Consider the following 23,890-nt stretch of genomic DNA (forward strand, 5'->3'; position numbering starts at 1 on the left):
ATATCTATTTTTGGGTGATGGAAATATTTGATTTGGCTGCAGTATGAGTGCATGACAGCTGAATCACTGTGCAGCTGTCAGCAGATATTAAGACTCACAAATGACAAGATGATTTCTTCAATTCATCTTTAATCAACTCTGATTAATTGTATCGACAAAAAGCCAATAAAGTTAATCAAAGGAGGGGAAAACAATCCATGAAATTCCTGAGAACACAAAAAGGGAAACATCTGACAAAGTTACACTGATCATTCAGACATCACCAAAAGGCTTTGTAGCTCACCTCATCTCACTGTGCATACATGAGGCCACAACTAAGAAGAGCAGAGATACAGTATGTTGCATCAGATAGGAATGCAAGAAAAAAAGATATGACATATGAAGTATTCGATTGGTAGAAAGAGATAAGGAATAAAGTGATGTATTTCCCTCAGCCGGGACAAATAAAGGATTTAATTTCAAGTCCAAACCCCTCAAGTCTGTAATCTCGATCACTTTAGAGGAGTTCTATCTGTGTCAAAGAAAAAAAAAAGATTAATCCAAGCAACACAATTAAAGACAACAGTATTAAACATTTTTCATCCAAAACAAGAGCAGCTTAGATTACTGTTCACACGTATAAGAGCTTAATCATCCTGATGTTTGTTCAGTCATTCACTGGCATGGCAAGAAAACCCGTCCTCTGCATTAGGAGCATAAAGGAAATGCACATTATATACACTCAAGACACAAATGCCTGTCTCAGTAGTTATTAAGGCACTGACGTGTGAGGGGTAAGAGGAAATACAGGCGTGGTTATACTGAGGTTTGTATGCACAGACAGTGTTTTCAGCCCAGGATGGAGTACTGAACATTAGTTTCCACAGGACTATACTACACATACAATATGTCTTTAACAAATTAGGAGCAACCCTTACACACACAACACAAACAACTGATATCCATGGTGAGTGTGTTTTATGTCTACTTCTGTCTGCAAGATATACTATGACTGCATGATTGAAAAAAAATATATTATTATGAAGACACAAAAACAACAGGAGGACATGTGGCTCTTTTATAAACCCAAAAGTGACTCATCACGTTCGGTGTATTTCCATTGTGCCATCTCAGCGTCAGGTCCTTCAGACCTGTGAACGTAACAAAGAAACTCTCTTTACAGTCCAGCGAAACAGATGTTTCTTAAATTGTCTTTTAAAATAGTGAAATCACACTGGATACACAACCTGACAGCCTCATAACCGGTAACAGTTTCTGTCAATCGAATCTTTAACGTGACAGTTTTTGTTCTGTGACTGAATGGTTGGACAAACCATGGTGGGCTGGAAGCTCCTCACTATTACAGGCATTGTAGGACATTTCTTCACTGTGCATCAAATCCTCGTGTGATTTCCTGAAGATGGGTCCACTCTGAACAGCATCACATTGGTCGACAGTTTGAGCCTCAGGTCTAGTCAAACTGTGGATTGTGATGGATTTAATAGCTTATAGCTGCATGCTGAGGAGTCTGTAACAGCCGAGGGATAGTTTGGTTGATCCTGGCCGGCCAACATGTGGAGGAAGTACGAGGAGAATTCAGATGCCTCTCTCTCTCCTTGTTGTTTATGGAAATAAAAAAGTGAAAGCCTTTGTTCCAGATAAATATCCATCAGGGATAAAAGATTTCCATTTAAGAGTTTTTTCTGTAAATGTTTTGCATGGGCACACAAAAATCCAACTCTGGAATGAGAATGAGAAGCAGATTTAAAGTCAATACAAGTATAGTTACATGATGGAGATTTAATCGTCACAGTTCTTCTAACAATATAGAATTGCAATATAAAATAAAATTAATATACATCAGATAGATCTAAAAATATATATATAATACTGTAAAAATTGATGTTTTACTGTCTCCTGGTTCCCTGATTATATTGACAGGTACTGTTATGTTAGTCTTATTGTGTAACAGGGTCACATTCAATAAGGTTACTGAAGTGTACAGGTTGTCAGTGAACATGTCAGAAGCCTATCAGTCAACGTCAGCTAGATATGACAGTGAGCTCGGTGAGCGAGTGATTGGCAGGGTTGACTATGGAGGGAGCTGGATGAAATACTAACTGCAAGAACATGTAAGATTAGTTAGGCTTTTATGATTTTGGTGATGTGTCCTTGAATAAAAAGCTCGACATAAGCAGCCAATGCCACGTGGCTTCATTAATGAGGGACACTACAAAGTGCATTTCCACAACTATCATAAATGTTCCGTCTTCTTCTTACCGTCCCATTCGAGGCAGGTGGCTCACTGCTTCCTCCTGACCACCTGTTTAAGGTGGAGCTCACTCTCCACTGCGACAATAGGCACCTCATTCTTCAGATGGTACGAGATAAGGTGACTTATGCTCTCAAATAACATGTCTTTGGTTCGGACCTGTGCAATGAAAGCAAGAGATGAGGGGGTGTGAATAATTATGATGACTATAAACTCTATGAAACATTTATAATACACTTTTCTTTTAAATATATATTTTTGGGCACTTTGGCCTTGATTGATAGGACAGAATTCAAATGTGAAAAGGGGAGAAAGAGCAGGGAAGACATGTAGCAAAAGGGCTGGGTCGGGATCGAACCTGCTTCTGCAGAGAACTCAAGAATCACTTATTATAAAGGGGGCGCCAGATAAAAAATGTCACTATGATGAATGTTCAGTGTTTGATTGAATAGCTTGATTTGAGTTTTTTTCGCCTGGCTTCATATGAATTATTATGACATAGTTTTGACTCACCACTCCCTCAGGGTCCACTAGCAGGAGGTGTTTGGGCAGGCCACAGTGCATGCCTGTGAGCACATACTGTCCCGGGTTGGTCGTGCTCTCCCGGATGAGGAAATCTCCGTCTCTGACCAGGAGTTTCTCTGCATCTCGTCGGCTCATCCGGCTGTGGTACCAGGGCTCCCTGCGGAGCTGATCCTCATTTGGGGCCACAGGCGCTCGGCGGCGAGGAGGGCTGGGCCACTGGTCCTCCAGGATTCGAACGCCTCCTCCCCCTCCAACTGTGGTGGACATACCAGAGACAACAGCTCCACCGCTGGCCTCATGCAGCTTCAGGGCGTCCTCAAATGGCCCTACAGCAACAATGATGTTTCACAAATAAAAATATCATCAATATAAATGGATTCTTCTTACAACAAAGTGAGACTATCCTCACGATATGTGTCAGAATATTTCAGTAGAAATCTCAGGACTTACTCATGTCAAAGAGATCTTTCTTGGGACTGTCGGGTACCCTCCCCCCTCTATGTCCCTGTGCCAGTGACTCCAGGTTTTCCAGACTCTGGGTGTTTACATACTGATGCTCCTCATAGTCTCTGCTGCAAGGTGGTTGGCCGTCAGCACACAGGTAACCATCTGATGTCAGGCCTGAGGGAGACAAATCTTTTCTGACTTCAGGGACATGTAGGACGTTTGTGTGTGTGTGTGTGTGTGTGTGTGTGTGTGAAAAGGTTTTTGTCCACTTTTAACTGCCACAGTCAAGCTGGTGAAGATGAAGAAAGCAGTTGCAGTCTGTACTGGATGTGTATAATGTCTTGATTATAAAAAGGATGCAACGAAAGGAAATATTTTCAGTGTCAAAATGTAAAACAAATTTCCAACAAGTCGTCCAAACTATATTCATTATATCATTGTGTTTTCAGGAACTGTCAGTATCATAAATTCCTCTCTCTTGTCACTAGACTATTGATATGTACATTCAATATTAATAAAACATTCAAGGTGATTATTTGATTCTCATTCACAGGATAAAAAAAGGGTGGCGGTCTCTAGTTCTTCCTTAAAATAGTTTCCTTCATATGTCTCAACAGACAATCTCTCTCAGTGTCTCTGTTAGCAAATCATCTTTTTCCTCAGACCCAATCTTATGTGGTGTACCCCTAGGTTCCTTATTGGTTCATTCCTCTTTTTTTTTGGTTTTCTCAAGGCCTCATTATGGAGTATTTATTTTCACTGTAAGGCTGATGATACAGTTTTACTTCTCCCTAGAGTCTAACAACTACAACTGTGAAGTGTTTTGTATGAGTGGTTCTTCAGAAAAAAATGAAGAATCATCATTATCCAACTCACAGACGTGACATCACCATTGTATCATGGATGGTCTGACATGCACTAAATTCTTTCTACAAAGATAACACAAATGATTTCTCAGGATCAACTACTATAATAATCCAAATAGAATCCAGAGAATCTTGAGGACGCTCTGAGCTCCTCTCCTGACAAACAACATAACCCACAAGCTCCAGCCTCTAATCTGAAAGGTCGTTCTGATTAAAAATCCCAAATTTCAATAAAGTGATTCTGTGAAGAGACCGAACACCGTTCTTCTGTCTGCTCATTTCTGGCATGAAATTTGCATACACTACAGTGTGAGAGCCGAGGGGCAGACAAATCAATAACAGTATAATCCGACAAGAAAAAATACCCCAACTCAAAGATTAAAGGCCTCCGGCTTTCTGACTAAATAAAGACAGAACATTGGAACTAAAATATGAAGCAGTTTCGGCATTTCAAACAAACCATTCCTCTCTATAATAAAACAAGTGATTTCAGTTTTTCCTCTCCCGCTGCTATATCGGCTTACTGCCACAGGGTGTCTCTGTACCTGAGCTGCTGCTGGCCTCAGTGTCCCAGTGGAGCTCATAACAGAGCTGACCAGGAGGGTAAGACGCCTGCTCCCTCCTCGCTGGGGAACCCATCTGCAAACACACATCATACACCAGAGGAACACATGATAAACACATTACTGTCTCTACAACTGAATGGACAATTCTCATCCCTCGTCCCCCACATAATAATGTTTTGAAGCACTCTGTTTGTAACATTAGCTCCAGTGTGTCACCATATTTTGAAGAAGAGGCAGAGAGAGAGAGCAGTGTTTCCTCTCACCTGGTAAACAACAGAGAAGCTAAGGCTCTTCCTTTAATCAAATCTGTCTTTAGCAATTATGTTGCAGGCACATCAGGACAAGATGGAGTTTATTTTCATGCTCCTGTTATTTGTTTAAGTCCTTAACAATGAGCTTTATGTACATTAGTCAACAGTTTATAAGGGAGGTATGGGAGACTTCAGCTTGAGTCTGGCTTTATTCTCTGTTAAAGGAGAGTTATTCAGTACGTGATGAAGACTAGATGTTGACGTATTGTGATGTAACAACCTCAGATATAGTTGCAGTATACGGCAGTACTTCTCTTTTCCTACGCTAGGTTAAGTACAGCAAAGAAAAGGAAAAAATTACTTTAAAAGTAAAAGTGTGTAAAAAAAACTGGGGGTTGAGTTTCCTTCAAATACTTGCCTAAAGGCTCCAGAACATCTTCCGAAACAAAAAAAACTTGTGATACCTACTGAGCTGCTAATGACAGAATAACATTGTTTCCAGAATCACTCACCTGCGTGTTCTTGCTCTGTGGCTGTGTGTGGATGTGACCCAGCAGAGATCCACTGGGCCTGAGCCTGGAATCCACCACACCCCCAACAGGAGGCTCCTTCCCCGGGATGCTGTTGTAGTAATCGTGCTCAGAGAAGTCCTCGTCCTCTCCCCACATTGGCTCCTCTGGCCTGACAGATCTGAGGGAGAACAAACATGCAGTCTAGGTGACAGGCACTACATTTCTTGATTAAAGGAAATAAATGAATGTTCCACACAACTTCTCCTATAATTGAAATGAATAATTGGGTTGAGTGATATTAATAGTAAAAATGAACGATCAGGAGAGCTGGGTTCTCGGATGGATTGTGAGAGATCAGATGTCATCTCTGTATCTGAAAGTGATCCCTATAAATCAGCCAGATATTTATATAGATCACTGGAAACCAGAACAGAGGAGAACACAAGAGAACAACGGCTTGGAGCTTCCATTAGATTTGGATCATGTCACAAGCATAAAGAAGGTGCTTTGTTCTTTCTGTATTTATTTGGGTCTACAAAGGTGCGTCGCTTTAGTGTTGCTGCTGCAAGGAATTGTGGGACAGCATTACCGCTCTGCTCCTTTTCATAGATGATGTATCATATGCTAAAGGAGAATAAAGATTTGCAGAATTCAACAAGCTCTTATTACGGCTGCAACTTCAATACTTCCAAGTCATTTCACTCAGTTATGAAGCATAAAAGATTATTCAGCCACAAGTCTCTCTGTAATGAAACAACAAGAAAGAAACCTGAGATGTGTACAGCACATCAGGTTTATACTGGGGGAAACTGCAACTAAGCTCTTTAGGACACATTTAACATTCATACTGTCAAACTATTTTTGACTGATTATGTGACGAAGCAAACATCCGGCACCTTCACTTCTCCCATGTCAATCTTCCTAAAAGAACATCTAGCTCCACCATGGAAGCTGTGTTAAATCAGTTTGTCAGCGGGATTATGCAAAAACACTCATCTTTCTTAAAGCTTGATAAACGGGCGGAATACAGGCCAAGGAAGAACCTTTTATCTTTTGGAGCTGATTTAATTTGGGGGATGGATAAAAAAAAGCTAACTTGTTTCTGTGTGTCTTTAACATCAGGGGGCATTCTTTGACATTTTTGTGTATTTCTTTACAAATGATGCAGATATCTTTATGAAAGAGATCAGGCACATGCAGAGTACTAACATCTATGAACATGTGAAATATGATGTGGATGTGAACAATAATCCAGATTTTGTGAAGCATTGTTTAGCCAGATGATCTTCAGTTACTGTCAGGTAACAAATTAAGCTTTTGAAATGTGCATTTATGTTTCTCAGTAAATTTTTGTTGTTACTGCAGTTGTATGATCTGATATTGTGACACCACCCCACAGATATCACAGGCTTGTTTTTATCTGTGCATAGCCGTCATGATTTTGGCCGGAGTGTGTGTTACCTCTCTATAGACGCCATGGTTTTGGGAGGACTGTGAAGGTATTGTTTGAACTGCAGCTCGAAGGCCTGGCCGATGGTGCTGATGACACTCTGGGCTAAACCATCGGAGCACTCCAGGATATGACACGCTGAGGGAAACAAAACAAAAAAGTTGTTTTTCCAAGCTGACGCATACTTTTTAGAGTATGTGCTAATATTAATCCCATTATGTTGTATTTTTTCCCAAACCTTTTATGCATATAGGGGTGACATGAAGCAAGAAATGTAATAAGTGTAATGGTAAGGTCGACCCTTTGATCAAGCGAAACTTCATAGGGGAATGATTTAGTTTGCTTATGAAAAAGAAGGGCATACCTCTCTGATTCACTGGGTCTTTGGCCACATATGCTACATAATCAGGCGTATCCTGCAACAGACAGGAGGAAAAATTCAATTAGACCACATAAATTAGATGTATGTAACTACATTAAGGCCGCCATTGAGTCCCGGGTCACGAGATTGGTAACTAGTAAAATGCAGTCCAGTCAGATATTTGCTGTCCGCCAAAAATGTCCATTCCAGCAACAACAACATCAGCGTAAGCTAGAAGAGAAATACTGCACTCACTGTGTCTCCCCCTGAGGCAAAGGAGATGGACTGCATGGGATGATGTGCTATCACCTGGAAGAGACACATGGAGGCAGAGGTTTGACCGTTTTCTTACAGTGATAAACAGCAACGTAAAACGACAAACAAACATGAGATGCCAAAATCTATGAAAGTAAAGGTTAGGGGGTTTTCCAATACACAAGTTGAACTAATGTTATCAACTAAAACAACACATACACAACTGACATATGTATTCCTCAACATTATGTTGTGATGACAGCTATTGATTAATATATAATTGATTTGTTATGTGATTTGTGAAGAAACAGACACATGTATACATGTTATGTTGTTTATATGAAAGGAATGTGTAACAGTAGATATTGTTTTTGGATTACACTGAAATTAACATAACTAAACTCAACAATTTTCATGTGTAGAGGAATTCAGTGTTTTCCACTGGATTTTGTTCTCAGGTGAAAATGATACAAAAAAATCATTGTTAATTATTCTCTCCCATGTATCTTAACATTGAATCTACTCATGTCCCAACCTAATTGTTGGATGTTCAATCTCAGGGATTGACGAGTAATTAATTGACACATATCATTATTGAAATTGAAGAACTGAAGGAATAAATAAAATGCTAAAATAATATGTTCACACATATTTAGGTTTTTAACGGTGACAATGGTGACAGAGGATTTTTATTCATATCAGCTGTCGACAATAACATTTAATAAAGTATATTTGGATAATTTCCTCCCTCTAATCTTTTAGAGGTCGATCCATCCATTCATTATCTCTACCAGTTATCCTTTGAGGCTTGTGGAGGGGCTGGAACCAATCCCAGCTGCAATCGCCAGCATATAACAGGCCAAGATATAGAGACAAAAAACTACTCACACTCACATTCAAACTGAAAGACGATTTAGAGTCTCTGAAGGAGATGAATATATCATAATGTAGCCTCATCTAACCTGTCGTGTGGTAGGGATTAGCAGACCGAGGCCCTCTGTGGAAATATTGACTGCGATGGTCATGCCTGCAAATCGCAGGTTACTCTTTCCCATCACGGACTGCAGAGCTTTGTTCAGGGCCTGCATGAGAGACGAAACAGTGGAAGTCATGACGTATTTTAAACTGGGATTATTTCAGAAAGAGAGAAAGCCTCCAGGTTTCAGGAGGCGTTACACAAGCTGCATGTCTACCAAACCATAGACATTATTCCCTGTGTTGTATATTCTACACATACACTTCTCCAAGGTTAAAACCACTTCAGTATGCATGGGAACTAAGAATTATTTGCAAACATGCACATTAGAATTAAACGTTTCCTATTTACCTTCCTCCTCCACGGCCCCTTTCCTCCCGGCACAGCCTCACAGAGCCTGTTGATGGCTTCCCTAGTTAGGGAAATGAAAACAGGGTCAAAGGTGAAAATACAGTGGGGAGATACTGGCAGCAAGGACATATTTATGATCTCAAAACCATGTGGATTTATGGCATCTGTGCAGCCACATTATGACCAGGACTGCCTGGCAGAGGAGATGTTGTACTGGGTTGTACTGGGTTGTACTGTAAATGGGACCATCCTAGTTTAACAAAGGGCAAATGAATATAACGGTCACTTGATGTGAGATGAAAGCTGTTGAATGTTTAGCTCATGTGCGGAGCTACACAAATTTTGCTGCATCACAATGATGGAACATTTTAGGGTTAAACATGAACAGAAGCTTAGTGTTTCCTGCCTCGGGCTAAAGTCAGAGGTCGCAGACCCGTCACAGTTCAAAGCTCAAGAAAAGGTCCCAGCAGGGTCTGTTCACAACACACCAAACTACGGATCTTACAAAAACACAACATTTATTATTGTGATTGTTTCTTCATCTGCTGTTTAAATTCCAGTTAAATTAGAGGCAACACTATAATTTGATAAAAAAAAATTATGTTCTACTGCTTCTTTGGGGCATCATTATTCTTGTTTACTTTCCACAGAGCAATTATCTCTGCAGATCTGTCACAATTTTGTGTTGAAGCTGCTGTAACTCCTGGGAATGTCTGCTTAATGGGCGTTTAAAGCTCCTCTTCCCTGTGAGGACGATAGTGGTGAGTGAGACTTAATGTGGATTTGAGGCTGGAGAGATAGATACTCTCTCTCCCTCTCTCTCTTTCTCTCTGCCAGGGGACAGCAGGGACAGCAGTCGAAGAACCCAGCTGCCCCTATCAAGTGGCTCGTAAATATTTAAAAAGCAGCATCCCGGGCCCCCATCTCGGTTAAAAGGTCTTCTCAGGGATTTTTGACGAACACCACGATGTGCAGTGACTCATGCCGATGAGAGGGCAGAGGGGGGAGGAGGAGGAGGAGGAGGAGGAGGAGGAGGAGGAGGAGGAGGAGAGATGGGTTGTTGTTGTTTTTGTCTGCAGCCTCAATAAATGAAATAAACTGCTGGGCTTCATTATCACTCATGTTGCTGTTTAACACTGTGAGTACTGTTGGGAAAAAACACTCTTTTCAAATCCAGGAGCTGAGGTGCATTTTTTTTTTTTTATTCTGATGACCACTGTTTTCTTAGACTTGGTTAAAATGTATAGTCATGAAGCTGAACAAGGCCCCTTTCTCTAGAAATGCAGGCTCTGACTTTGGAATCAAATGTAGCCACACTTTATAAAGTACACAGAATAAATAATAATGAAAAAAAGGTTTTTGGTTTGATTCTTGACTTTGGGCCTTGTAGGAAAGACGAGCAGCTCGGGGCGGGGGAGGGGGGCTCTACTTTAAGTAGTTTTTATTTTTATTAACTACTCACTTATTGTCAGTATTAACATTAACTATGACAATTTGTTAAGATTTATTTTAATTATTATTTGAAGTTATCAATGTGCTTGAACAAGGAACAATATTTAAAACATATTTCATGATGTGCGGCCATAGAGCTAACAGTAAACAGGAATGACTTGAAAATCCGCCTTACTGAATGGGGAATTGTAGACTTATAATTGGCCCCTCTGAATAAACTGACACTGTTGTGGCCCCTGATTTCACAAAAAACATCATCCGCCACCGATTCAGAGACGAATATCTCTTTTACACCAAAATTAGCAGGTATACGCAGGATTCACTCCTTCCTGATTGCCAGTAGAGAAGGATGCGTTTCTGTTTTTTCCTCTGTGCGTCATTTTCAATGTCACCTGTGTATCATATTTGAATAACTGTCGATCAGAGCCAGAGCTGATAAAAACCTGTACATGCAGCAGAATCAATTTGACCCAGGAGTGAATGCTTAGTGGGGTTTTTTGACCTGTGGAAAATAGGCTAAAGGCTCCATGTCAAAAACACCTGATTAAAATGTTGTCATACAACAACTTAACCTGATGTATGCAGCTAAGACTCAGTGTGATTCCTCCCTTTGCTAATGTTTTGTTTTGAACGCATCCCTCCTCCTTCTCAAGAAGTTACAGCCACAGATATTATCCAGCAGGGTGCGTTCAGGGGGACCACTGCAGCCTTCCACAGTCATTAGTGAGCATCATCAATAATAGATCTCTTTCCCTCTCTCCTTCTCTCTATCACTCCATCTCTGCTGTTCACCCCCTCCCTCCTCTTGCACTTAAGCTGTGGGCTCTGGTTACTACAGATCGATGGCGGAGGAGAGAGAAAGGATTGTGAGAGACAGAGAGGGAGAGCAGGAGTGTGCACTTCTCCCATGTGGATGAGGATTGAGAAGAACCCTGGTTTGATAACAATAACACACCAAGAACGTGAGGTTCAGGTTTGTACGTAAACATAGAAAATTGTGCACCACTAAACTCACGATGTGTACGATATTTACGTCTATTTCCTAACTGGGACATAAAACACCATCTGCCATCATGAAGAATCTTGTGACTTTAGTTTTGAGTTCATTTGTTTTAATACTTGCATCAGCATTACATATCTACTGCAACTAGTTGATCATGGTTAGGTGAAAGAAACTACAAGAAATTCAGATTTGCAGTCAATTTTCTTTTACAATCCCTAAAAGATAAAGTGTTTATATTAAAGCTTGGGGTGTAATAGCAACCTGTTACAGCATCTAGGATCATTTCTCAAGTCACACTGACATGTCAACGATCAGAAAATGAAAACAAGTCATGTATCAGCCGAGCACTGACGCACCACTGATGGTAATTTGATATTATAGTGGTTGGTAATTATTTCCCATACATGTTAGATCTGACTCATCGCTACCAGCAGAGATAGGTGCAGCAGCTTACCTCGTCACCTGAGTTCTCGTGTTGAAGTCCAGGGAGCGCATTGACTTCAACACTTCAATACAGCCCATGTACTGCAAACAGAAACAAAACAAGTTTTAAAATATGGCCAACAGATTTGGGTAAAAGTTAAATATTGTATAAACATTGTGAACAGCATGTGAAATAGTGTCAGTGTAATTCCATTGATTTGAGAAAAAAAAATGAAAGCATGACTATCTCCAAGATGGAGGATAAAATAAAAGCTGAACAGGAACTCATGGACTGTTATTGATATTGGCAGCTTCCTCATCTAGGAAAATAATAATAATAATGATATCAATTACATTAGAAATCGTCTATCTCTAACATGGCTATTTCCAACTAAACACTATAATCTGGCTCAAACCCACATGTCGGACATAAACGTGTATGAATGTAGTGAGCAGCAGCTGAGCAGCTTCCTAATGGCCGTCAGGTTGAGGTGCTAATGGAACCTTAACTAGATTGTAAGCACTAAGAGCTTCAAATCATGGACAAACTGCAGCTTCTTTAGTCCTCTGGAGGATTCTGAGGGTGTGAGTGTGTTTGTGTCCTGTGTTCAATCACTGCATGTTACGATGCTCTGTACTTATCTGCAGGTTTAAATGAAAACGCACTAAATGTGTAAGTATTTAACTAATAACTTTTAACTTTCTAATAAACAAAAATTTTTATCTCTACAGCAAAATATAATCTGACATTTATGTAATTGATCAAAAATAACCTGTCAAACTACATGACAGTTACAGTGTTGTGTGCAATGTTTGAGTCAAATAAGACAATTCATGAATAAAATACAGAAAACTAAATCAATCCCACAGAAATTACGTGTCTATTTATCCAATAAGTTTGATTAATAGTTGTAAAACAACTTGCAATGTGCTCATATCTATGTATATTTGTATTTTTTGTCTGTGCATGTCCTGCTTAAAAATACTTCTTATGAAAAAGAAACAATTTTAAACTACATTCAAAATATGTTCCATTTTTAGAAATATAACAACTTGTTCGATTTGTAAACTCTTTGTCAAACTCACTTTATTGCTACATAACTGACGTCCTGTCCACACTACAGTACTACAGGCTCAATCAATGCCACATTCAGTGGGTTATTACTGTACCGAGTACAACCAACAGAAGACAGAACACACGGCAGCGACACAAACACACACACACACACACACACAGAAGAGAGAAGGAGGGAGAGAGACCTTTGAGATGAGAGCCTAATGAGCTTTCTAACCAGATTTGGACATGGGAGAGAGAACAGGGGAGGCGGGGGTGTTTCCATCAGGAAAATTGTCTCTCTTTTTTCTTTCCCTCTCTCTCAACCAATGCCTCCATTGTCACTCACTCATCTGCTGATGCAATGCATCCCTTCTTCTATCACTCTGTGTGCACTTTTATTCTTTCCAACTAACCTTTCCAGAGACTACAAGAAACTGAACTTCCAATAACCTGGTTTACACCGAAATGAACACATATATGCAGGATTCTATTCATGGGTAAACCTGCTTAAAGAGAAAAGCGGCTCCTTTAACATTGTCTTTCTGTTTGGGCAAACTGGTTCTGACTGACAGTGAGCTGGTAGCTGTCAGGCACACTAGGAAAAAGGATCTGTCTCATGTGTGGGTCGGTGCTGCGGTCAGTGTTAGGGCCTGTGTGTGTGACACTGTGGTCAGTATATGTGTGTTTTAAAACTTAAGCTCTTGGGGCAGCAGGAGTGAGAGCGGTGAGCAGGGTACACTCTCAGGCATGCAGAGGGCTAATCATGGCTAGCATCACTGACACAGCTGTGCAGGGCTGTGTATAACCTACAGACTGTATAAAAATAATAAGTCGTTTAATCGTATTCATGTTTTAGCAGCACCACGATTGACAGGTTTGTTTACAGTGCACTGTGAGCTATGAAAGATGCCACACTTTGGAAACGGGCTGAAAATTAAATCTTTACATTAATGACGATCAGAGTTGGAGCCAAAACCGACTGCTGCAGTTATTTCACTTGGGAAAGAAAGCTGATTGTCCCCTTTCACACTGAGGACAGAAGCCAGATGTTGGTGGGTGTAAGTGGGAAAGGGGCTCAACAGGCATTCCTCAGAAATATAACGCTTTCTTTCTTTCTCTCTCTCAGCCATTGATTCATCAGTTCTTTCTTTCTCTCTCTGTGGCTTTGACATAAGTCAGTTCATTTTTCTAGTTTGTCAATGAAGAAAATAAAGAAACATTCATTAATTATCTAATATCTCATTTTCAAATGAATGCAGGTCCAGACCAGGAGGCATGTAGGGTGGGTAATGATAAAGAGCAGACACAGCTCTTTTTAACTTTAGTGCATCTTTTTGCAATTCCTGTTTTGAGTGATAGAGCAAAAGTCAAAAATCGTATTACAGATATTTATAATTTGATGAGGGATATATTATGCACCAGATTGCAAGTGCACAGAATAAGATGACAGCAGTCTGGTTTTAATATAGCTCCCTAAATGATAGCAGCTTTGGCAGCTGGACATCTCTGTGTGATGGTTGCTGCAGTTTCAGAGATGGCAGATGCAGAACAGACACGGAGCCTGACTCGACCATGAGGACACAGAAAGTGTTTGGGTGGTGGAAACTTATGCTGAACATCTTCCCAGGAGAGGGGTGACTGTGGATGGACGCACGTGGTTTTGTGCAGGAGTGAGCGAGAGAGGAGAAACAGAGGGAGGGAGAGAGAGAGCTGATTAAAAATGGCACAGCACAGCAGAAACCTACTGTCACTTTGACACTAATACATGCAGCGACTACTCCTCCCTGCATGGATTTACAGCTGAGTTGCACATATTCCACTGCTTTAGCTGCCGTCTGTATTCACAGTGCGTTGCCAGCATCAGCTCACATGGGTCATCTACATTTATTGCAGTGCACATTCAGAGATGACAACTATTAACTGTTTAAAGCTTAGACTCATAATTAGCCAATGTATGACAGCAATACTTAGGAACATAGGAAAGCTCTGCACGGGGATAGAGGACTCGTCCGGACTTATCACAGGACCCCTCCCATACCGATCCAACCGTCCTCTTCCACATCACATGATGCAAATGACTGTGACTAAATGTAATTGAATATTGGAATGAATGGTGCCTGTATAATGCCATTAGAAAGCCTGCTTGGGCCCCAGACTGTGCTAATCAAGAGCATGTCATTAGTTTGGGGGGCAGAGGGGAGAAGAGCAGTGCGAAGAGGGGCAGGAGATGAACGGGAGCCGGGGGATTGCTGAGGGGAGATCATTGACATTGACGTCAAGCAGTCTGCTCGAGATGGTAACCCTTTGTAAACACACATCACAAGCACACCCAAATAAAGATCACACAGAATTAGCTATTTGATTTAATCAACTAACTAAACGTCAATTTCTTTATGCAGCCTAATCTTGTTTAATAGAAAGAGTTTGTGTAAAAATGTAAGTGTAATATTTAAAAACATCATACACTTATTACAATTATATTAACGATTGAGATTCACGATGAAGAGGGTTATATATCACACTTCACTCTTATGGCCTCACTACCAGCACGAATGTAAACAATGGTAGAACCGCACAAAGAGCACCACTCCCACAGCAGCACACAATCACACATAGGTTGCATGCACTTTAAATATATTGCTGTGTATGACGCAGACAAGCTTCAGTAAACTACAACAGAATAACAATCCGTCCACACATAATTTCACGCCTTATCTTTGTCCACCCAGATGCCTGTGCGGCATCCTGACGCAGTCCTCCACCAGCCAGCCACACCAAGCCATCTATCTGGATTAAATTATGTATTCCCCAGCCCTCGCCACATGAGCTGCATAAGAAACTGTCTGGCACTGCTGTGTCCTTTTCTTTCCTAACCCAGATAGAGGGACCAGTAAACGGGGTCATCAATATTATGGCATTTGCTGGTTGCTGTGGAAAGGCAGTTGTTCGTTAATGAGCATCTGCAAAAGAAAAGTTTTTCTCCTTCTTTCTTCTGATGCAAAAGGACACAATTAGTTGGATGTTTAACTTAATTGACAATACATATACTGCATGCATTAATAAGATGGCCAGTGACTCACCCTGACGATGTAAGAAGCTCCTGGTCCTGCAATCTTCTTGTCAGGGTGCAACCAGCCCTGGGAGGGTTTGTGGATGAAGCTGCCCTTCTGGTTGAAGTCTTCTCCCCCTAGCCACATCCCTTCCACCCTCGTCCTGCGGTTCATTCCTGACCTGGAGCTGCCTGAAACACCAGGACTCGCCATGGCCTCTGTAGCCCCAAATCCTTGACCCCCTGGACTGGCAGAGTGTGCTGCCGTGACTGCTCTCTGCCCCCGGATGGCCTGTAAGGAACAGGGGGTGACACACACAGGGTCACAGGAGTTAAGCACTGCCGCAAGACTTGCCACTGGGCCAGTGGCCGAGGTCGCGCCACTGTGCCTGTGCGATGATGAGGAAGGGGAGACAGAGGCCTGGGAAGGAGCTGCTGCCGCCTTGCCCGAGTCCTTGCTAGAGCTGGAGCTTGAGCTAGAGTTGGACGGGCTCCGGCTGAGCAGGGAGTTGGAGAACTTCCACTGGGGCATCTTCGGGATGAGCATGCAGAAGGTTGTGGTGGCATCCTGCTCCCCATCCAGGCAAGGGGAGTCAGCCAGGGCTGTAGCCCCAGCAGAGGAGGTCCTGGCGCTGGGATCCAGAGTAGGCAGGGGAGGCAGAGGAAGGCTCGGGGTGGAGGAGCGGACTACCGGCGTGGCCACGACTTTGCCGCTCATGGCTAGGCTCTGCATCAGGTCGTCAGAAGAGGTCACAGACTCGTTGCGAAAGCGGTCATACTTTGGCTTAAGGAGCATGCCCGGAGGAGCCGCCTGAAGCAGGAGCTGAGAGGGGGGATAACTGTCAAGAGAATGAAGGGGGGAGAGGGGAGAGGGGAGAGGGGAGGGTGTGACAGAAGAGAGGGGAAAACTAAAGGAAAAAATCTGCCGGACAGAGGCCTATATCCCTTTCAAAGTCAAACGAACGTCTGGTCCTCTCCCGTTCACGCACACAGACTGTCCCACTCTCATGCCGCTCTCTCCTCTATCAGTGCTGGCCTGCTTCCTTTCACTGCCTCAGGCACGCTCACTCTTATACTCCCAGTGTCTCTCTCTCTCTCTCGCTCTCTAGATGATGTCATTTGGTCTATTAGCCCTGCCCTGCCCAGCTGCTCTCAGACTCTATTAGCTAAAACACATCTGCCTGATCCACCCTTCTGTTGCACTCACACTCACTCACACACAAATGAAGAAACCTGTCAATATATAACACGAGCAAATAAAAGAAAGCAGAAATGATGAGGTTACATTTAAGGTTACATTAGTTTTCACTGATTGGGTTAATAAAATGATAAACACATAATTGCACAAACAAAAATATTTCTCTTCAGGTGTAGCGTGCACAAAAACATACACGATATTGTCCCACTGACAAATTCAAATATAGAAATATTAAGAGAATAATTGAGAGTTAATCAATACAGGCAAATGTAATCCAATCATTTTAAGTGATTCTTGTGAGAGTCGATGTGAGTGTGATTCCATTTGTCTTGATAATACACAAACACTTAACAAAGGAAACAATGAAGCTTCATGAGCGACTACGTCTAGAAAAATCCACCCTCCTCCATCTGTCTGAATTCTCTTCCCTACTTCTCTCCCATACTCTTTCCCCTGAGAGCAGTCAGCCGTCTCAGCACGGTCCTCACTTGCAGCCTCCCTCATGTCTTTTTCTATCCATGTCACACTTGTATTTTCCCATTTCATCACACAAAGGTAATGTAAGGTATGCCTCAATGGACAAGATTTGGAGTGTGAAGCACATGTTTAAGGAGGGATTCACGCTGCACAACTTTTCTCTTTTTTTTTGGTGGTCATTTTCACGCACACAGGGCAAGAGTGAGAATGAGATGTTGAGAAAGAACGCAAAGATCAGGAATAAACCATGATGACCACACAGGTATTTCAGGCTGTTTGGAAAATTTAAAAAGTGACAACTGATATTAAATGAAGAGAAAAAATATACTTGGATTCAAACACCGTCAAGAATGATTGTGAGATAACTGAATAGGCTGGGTCATTAGTTTCACAAATGAGGGGGAATGTATTAACAAAATAATTCAACCCACACAGACAAGGAAAAGCTCATTATGTTCCTGTCAATCAGTGTAAATCCAATCAAGCAAGTTGTTACAATTTGTTAAGTTCGATAATCAGTCTGGAAAGTAACGTCTTGTTTTCTTTTGTGAGAGAGAACAAATAAAAATTTTCAAAACAATATGTACAGATTGTGCACTAGAGTTCAGGAGTAGATCAGAGAAACAAAGCTTACCTATATGTCCAACCCAGTTAATGTCCAATGGCCTTTGTCAGAGATAAACTATTTGAATAAACCTACGATCACAATACAAAACAACTGTTGCTGTGGTTGAATATAATAATGAAATATAATAAGAAAGAAATGACGCAACCGAGCAAAACCACCATCAGAATCCCTGTGACACCACCTCCACTGCCATCCCACCTTCCTCCATACAGCCAATCACTTCTCGTTTGTTTTTTGAAACAGTATAAGAAGTTACTGATAAACCAGATTTAATCAATACATGTTGACAGATGCAAGAGAAGCTGGCCTTCATCTGTACTTTCTGTCCTTATTTACCTGACAAATAACTGCACTGACAACACATGCAAAAATAAAACAAATATACAAATTGTACACTCAAACCTAATTAAATGGAGTATTTTTAAGAAATAGATACAAAAGCAACTTATTTAATTGCACCTACAGAGCACTTTAAATGACACAACTATAAAGTGTTTCTCTGTATGTGAAGATTTAACGTATTCACCTCCTGACTTTGGTGCTTTGCATTTACAAGTGGAACAAACCACACTGTGAATACACCACCACTCATTAGCAGCTGTTACAGCGATTACAACTTAGAACAACATCAGCACAGTTAGCTGCAGGACACAAACCCTGAACTATAGTGTCTGGTTAAAATGTAAACAGAGAGTTGTACTTACAAATCATTGAATGAGAAGAGTAGTGCTAGTTAAGCTTAGAGAAAATATAGAAAGAGATCACTATGTAGCACTGAGTCACAACCATAGATTGCATATAAAGTCACAACAGTAATGATGAAATGTCAAGAAAAGGATATTATTGAGTTAATGGAAATCGGTGTAAAATTTAAATAATAATAATTTATTTTTATCTTTTAGGGATAGGGAGATTCTGTGATCATGTCTTTTGAAGAAATATTTTTTAATGACAAAAAGAACCACTTCTCTCATTACTGGGATTTGAACCTTCCACATTGCCCCAGGACCTCAATCTGTTTGAATGGCATTGCACCTGCTGGAGACCAGACTCAAGGCAAAGTGACCCCATGACAAGCAGAGCTGATGGCTGAATGTATGAGGGAAAATTCAAACCGTCTGATGCATTATGGGTTGAAAACTTCAGGTGGTCATTGACTGCAAAGGCTTTTTTTTTTTAAAAGAAAGAAAATGTGTCTTTTGTGTCTTTCCAGTTATCTTTGAACCCACATAGTTATTTATATTGCTGTAAACTTACTCAAATGAAATAGTAAGTAAATTACTGTATATGATCCATTTTAATTGAGTATGCTGAAGCACAGAGCTTAAAGAATAGAAAATGTGTGACTGTCTGGACTGTAAATTCAGATACAGTTGTTGATTATAATTATTTCTAAATATTTTTTCTTTGTATTGTCTTTTGAAGGGATCATTAACCTTATAACATATAATCTGATTTGCCAGAAGTATAGAGAAACAAACCTGTGTGAGTTTGTGATGACAAAAGGTATTTCTGTTTTTCGTTAAATCGTTTTGTCCTTCTTATTAGACACATTTGCAATTGTTATTTTTTTCCTAGACCTGAATTATTGACAGATTATTGCAAATATACGATTCAAGTGAAGATTTGAAGATGGTTGATGATTTATACAAACAAATGATCATATTCTGTGTGTATTGTTAGACTATAACATTTATTTATTTATTTTCCCTTCGTACTATTTATACATATTTATGATTGAAAGGAAACGTGGGGAGTTATACCGTCAGTTACCTGCAGAGTTCACCTGCTGTGCTTGATCCATGTGTGCGTGTGACGTGCACAGCTCAGCCGCTGTGTTCACCGCCTCCTGTGAAGGAACATGGAGGAGATCGCTTCAGTGAACTTCAGCTTCCGACGCATCGAGATGGAAACAGGTTGATTTTCACACTGCGGAGAATCATGGAGGCGCACGTGTGAAGAGCAGGGAGCGTCACAGCGTGGCGCAGAGAGTGGAGAGATGCAGAGCTCCCACTGCGCCTGTTTGTCCGTTTCAGAAAAAGTTCCTGCGAAAGAACGGTGGCCGAGAGAGCTCAACGCAGTACATATTAGAAAAAACACGTCCAAATGAAGAAAACAGAAAAAAACTATTTCATCAATTCGACACATGCGCTGCAAAAAGTCTCAACATATGCAAATACAGAAACGAGCTGCAAATTGCGAAAAGGACACAGTCCATGTTTCCAGGGGACCCGGATAAGTGATGAACCTGGCTGAGGTCCAGTGATGGAACTTCTCACAGCTTTGAACTACAACTGACTTTGTGCACTTGTTTTTTTCTATTTTCATGCGTTTTCTTAATTTCTTAATCTCTCTCAGCCACCGTAGAAACCTTTTTAAATACACCAGGTATATTTAACACCTACACCTTATTTTACCCGTGTGGCTTAAAACGTAATTTTAAAACTATTGGCGAAATGTACGCGTTTTTAAATGAGCTCTAACAAATGCACCCACTGTTCCAAAATCGCGCTACCTCGTGTCCTCCTCTCTCCGCAACCGAGAAGCGCGTCTTCCACGAAACAGACGATCTGTGTAGAGGGGGCGGCCTCCTGTGTTGCCCAATCAGAGGAGAGCGCGGAGCCGTTGAGGTTTGAATCGCGGGCAGAAAACAGCGGCAGACGACAGAAGCTTGTTTCCTGATCTCCAGCAGCGGTGACGGACTTTCTGCGACACGACCGACACGTCTGTGGACTTTACAGCGAACATGTCGAAGAAACAGATTTACTACTCTGACAAGTACACCGACGAGGAGTTCGAGTACAGGTGCGGCTCACGACGCGTGCGAGCGTTCTCAAATGTCCGTTATTTTGAGTCGAGAGGATAGTTAGCTCGCTTCAGTGAGACGAGGTTAGCTCCGTGGCTAAACACAACGTTAACGCCCGTTGGCAACTCCCCCCTCCCCCCGCCCGCCCCTGTATGTTTACTTTGATATAAATGTTTAAGATTGTTGTCTTGTTTATAATCTTTTTAAAAACAACGACACCATGCTGCACTTATTGCATACAAGTGTCGTAAAGTCGTCATGCTAACGTTCGGTAGCTGCCGCAGGTGAAATGTGAGGAACAAGCTAACCCTCACGTTGCTGGTGATGTAAACTGAGTTGTCGAGTGTTCACGTTGTATTTGATTCTTCTGTGATTGGTGTTGAGTTGTTTCCTTCACCTCCTCCTGTAAGTCCGAGCTGTTTTCTGGCTCCTTCCTCACAGTTCTGCTACTCTTCCTCTCACAGGCATGTCGTGCTCCCGAAGCAGCTGTCTAAACTGGTGCCCTCCTCCCACCTGATGACCGAGGAGGAGTGGAGGGGACTGGGGGTGCAACAGAGCCAGGGCTGGATTCACTACATGATCCACAAGCCAGGTGAGTCTCACATGGAACCCAAAGGACAGGCTCACATTTTTATAAGACACAATTCTCACAAGGCACTGAGAGATTGACAGCTGGAATCATTCCCTCAGTTCAAGGCAAAGATTTAGCATGTGTAAGAGAAATCGTAAAACATCCACAGTCAGAGTAGCAAGCCAAGATTATTTAGAAATTTCAAACAAAGTTAATGTATTAGAATGAGGTACCAGAAGCACTACTGGTGCTCATGGTAGGGAATACATGTCAAGAATTTTGAGGAAACTTGTGTCCAAAAATAATGGCATGAAGACTGCAAACAATTACTCTTGTTTCTGTAGGGGCATTCTTTTACCTCCACGTTGCATAAAGCCACTTAATGTGAGCCTGCAGAGTGTTTATCATGTCTGACCCCTGTCCAACATATATACGTTTGCCTTGTTGTGAAACCTAATGTCAACACACTTAAAGGAGGCACTTACAACTTGAAAGGGTTTATTTTCCAGTTCCAGCAATAGGTTACAGACAAACCTCGATCTTGGCTATTTACTGAATTGGTGATGCATATAGTTTCGTTACATGTCCATCACGGTCAAAAACTCATTTCCATCTAGTCCTCAGACTTTGCACACACAATGATTTTCCTGCGGTCAATTACAATAACACGCATGTGCATTGAACTGCAGTACGGCATCCTGAACTGTGGCAAACAACAAGCTGCAAAATACCACCCAAAACACAATATAATTAAATATAGCCGACACACTATACAAAATATATTTTAACTATATAAATTTAAAACTACAAGCCTGGATAATTTAAGAACATATCCAACCAACATTAATATTTATTTACACACACATGCAGGTTCCTTAGTAGCTCTTTCAGTCTCTGAGTGTCAGAACAACCTGATGAAGGCATAAGCTGATATGCCATGGTGTATTTTAATGCTTCAAGCCCATTGAAATAAAGGCCTTTCCCATTTTATAAACCACTTAGAGTGCCTGGACCTGGATTCTTCATGACATTATTTTTAGACATACGTTTTCCTCAAATATCCTAAGGTTAATATATTGCTGCAGCAGTCTGTGTTCTTCAAATCAATTGTGTTTCCTGAGTTACATTCTCACAAGATGAATTATTGTAATGATCAGTAAGATGAACGATTATAATAATCAGTAAGACCTTTTTATAAAAGCCTGAGTATAGCTTTGAGATAAGCATGAAATATATATATATATATATATATATATATATATATATATATATATATATATATATATAAGAACTATTACAACTTTAAAGCAACAGTATGCAACTTTACAGAGCAACAGCCCCATTGCATGTGTCTGTTGGGGTCTGCATCCAGCCCATTCAGCGGTTTTCATGTCTAGAAAAAATGAAGTCTTAACTGAAACACGACAGAAGGATGGATATTGTCCATGATCCCCAATTTCCCTGAATCAGAAGAGTTGCTGCTGTTACAAATTCACAAAACTGTTTAGAATATCTGACATTTAAAAGTCTTTCTCTCTGGGTGCTGGACCTGATTCTGGCAGTTTAAGCTGCGACTATTAGTCTCACAAAAGTCACATATAGCAAGAACAGGCACCATTCTCCCCATTTTAAGTCACAGGACCATTAAACTAATTTTGAAGCTGCAATTTTAAGGTTAAGAAAAAAAATTGCATAGCGTTGCTTAAATAGCTGCTTGCATGTGCCATTGGACTGTGAACACTAAGACCACAGCTGTGTTTGGCAACATACATAGTTTATGGTGTAACCACCTTTACCACAGATGATACTGATACACTGATCCTCTGCTTTTACTCTCCAGAGCCCCACATACTGCTGTTCAGAAGGCCTCTCCCAAAGGAGTGAACAGGAAGCATCTGTAAAATACCTGCTATCATCTCTGCTTATTAGTATCGTCTTTGGACCGTACATCGCTCCTGCATACATCTCTACATTTGTTTTAAATGTATTGTGTAGCAAACCCTTAGTTGTGTTGTTGTTTTTCTTTCTAAGTCCCTCAATTTTTAGAGGTTATGAGAGGCAAATATCTTGATTCTGCTGTGTATGATTATTAATGATATGGAGAATGTTTGTCTGTCAATTGTACATTTTTTTAATGTTTTTAAATGTCTTTTGAGGTCATTTTGATAAGATTGATTTATTTACTGAGTGGTCATACAGACATAGGGTTTCTTTTTTCCTAAGCCCATGGTTAACACATGGTGTTTGAACGTTTGTGTTCTTTGTTTGTTTTATGTATGTATATATTTAATTTCTAGGTATTGTACACTTTGACACTGAGTCAGGATTGATTCAAAATACACTTTGTTGCTGTAAGAACAAAATAAAATGTACTTTCTTTACATGTGTTGCTCGAGCATATTTTCCTTCCATTAC

The 23,890-nt window shown here is 40.9% G+C and overlaps 2 protein-coding genes across 5 annotated transcripts; one reads left to right on the top strand and one right to left on the bottom strand.

Annotated features, from left to right (window-relative positions):
• Nucleotides 1-109: 109 nt before the first annotated feature.
• On the bottom strand, nucleotides 110-20,577 carry shc2 (SHC (Src homology 2 domain containing) transforming protein 2). Of its 4 annotated transcripts, XM_069522143.1 has the most exons (15): nucleotides 19,872-20,577; nucleotides 18,105-18,836; nucleotides 15,827-16,618; nucleotides 11,721-11,791; nucleotides 8,812-8,872; nucleotides 8,447-8,566; nucleotides 7,485-7,538; nucleotides 7,233-7,284; nucleotides 6,880-7,006; nucleotides 5,419-5,596; nucleotides 4,635-4,728; nucleotides 3,227-3,397; nucleotides 2,765-3,102; nucleotides 2,260-2,410; nucleotides 110-1,719 (listed from the first exon to the last, which is right to left on the bottom strand). In XM_069522143.1, exons 3-14 carry the CDS (start codon nucleotides 16,589-16,591, stop codon nucleotides 2,282-2,284), a joined length of 2,160 nt encoding a protein of 719 aa, XP_069378244.1. In that variant the 5' UTR covers nucleotides 16,592-16,618; nucleotides 18,105-18,836; nucleotides 19,872-20,577; the 3' UTR covers nucleotides 110-1,719; nucleotides 2,260-2,281. The 4 variants fall into 4 exon arrangements, with proteins under 4 accessions (XP_069378244.1, XP_019936702.1, XP_019936698.1 ...); XM_020081143.2 differs by lacking the exon at nucleotides 18,105-18,836 and having other exon boundaries at nucleotides 15,827-16,087; XM_020081139.2 differs by lacking the exon at nucleotides 18,105-18,836.
• Nucleotides 20,578-20,712: 135 nt separating this feature from the next.
• On the top strand, nucleotides 20,713-23,856 carry cks2 (CDC28 protein kinase regulatory subunit 2). Its single transcript, XM_020081145.2, has 3 exons — nucleotides 20,713-20,903; nucleotides 21,369-21,496; nucleotides 23,316-23,856. Exons 1-3 carry the CDS (start codon nucleotides 20,845-20,847, stop codon nucleotides 23,357-23,359), a joined length of 231 nt encoding a protein of 76 aa, XP_019936704.1. The 5' UTR covers nucleotides 20,713-20,844; the 3' UTR covers nucleotides 23,360-23,856.
• The last annotated feature ends 34 nt before the right edge of the window (nucleotides 23,857-23,890 follow it).

The sequence above is a fragment of the Paralichthys olivaceus genome, chromosome 3, assembly GCF_024713975.1.
Source record: "Paralichthys olivaceus isolate ysfri-2021 chromosome 3, ASM2471397v2, whole genome shotgun sequence".
In the NCBI taxonomy this organism is placed as follows: domain Eukaryota; kingdom Metazoa; phylum Chordata; class Actinopteri; order Pleuronectiformes; family Paralichthyidae; genus Paralichthys; species Paralichthys olivaceus.

Excerpts from the sequence above, each read along its gene's own strand:
- shc2 (XM_020081139.2), bottom strand. The coding sequence starts at position 16,591 with ATGCTCCTTAAGCCAAAGTATGACCGCTTTCGCAACGAGTCTGTGACC. Across the intron at positions 11,792-15,826 it reads GAGCTTCTTACATCGTCAGG|TACATGGGCTGTATTGAAGT; the intron begins GTGAGTCACTGG and ends TTCTGTTTGCAG. Across the intron at positions 3,398-4,634 it reads TGAGGCCAGCAGCAGCTCAG|GCCTGACATCAGATGGTTAC; the intron begins GTACAGAGACAC and ends TGTCTCCCTCAG.
- cks2 (XM_020081145.2), top strand. The coding sequence starts at position 20,845 with ATGTCGAAGAAACAGATTTACTACTCTGACAAGTACACCGACGAGGAG. Across the intron at positions 20,904-21,368 it reads GACGAGGAGTTCGAGTACAG|GCATGTCGTGCTCCCGAAGC; the intron begins GTGCGGCTCACG and ends TTCCTCTCACAG. Across the intron at positions 21,497-23,315 it reads CTACATGATCCACAAGCCAG|AGCCCCACATACTGCTGTTC; the intron begins GTGAGTCTCACA and ends TTTACTCTCCAG.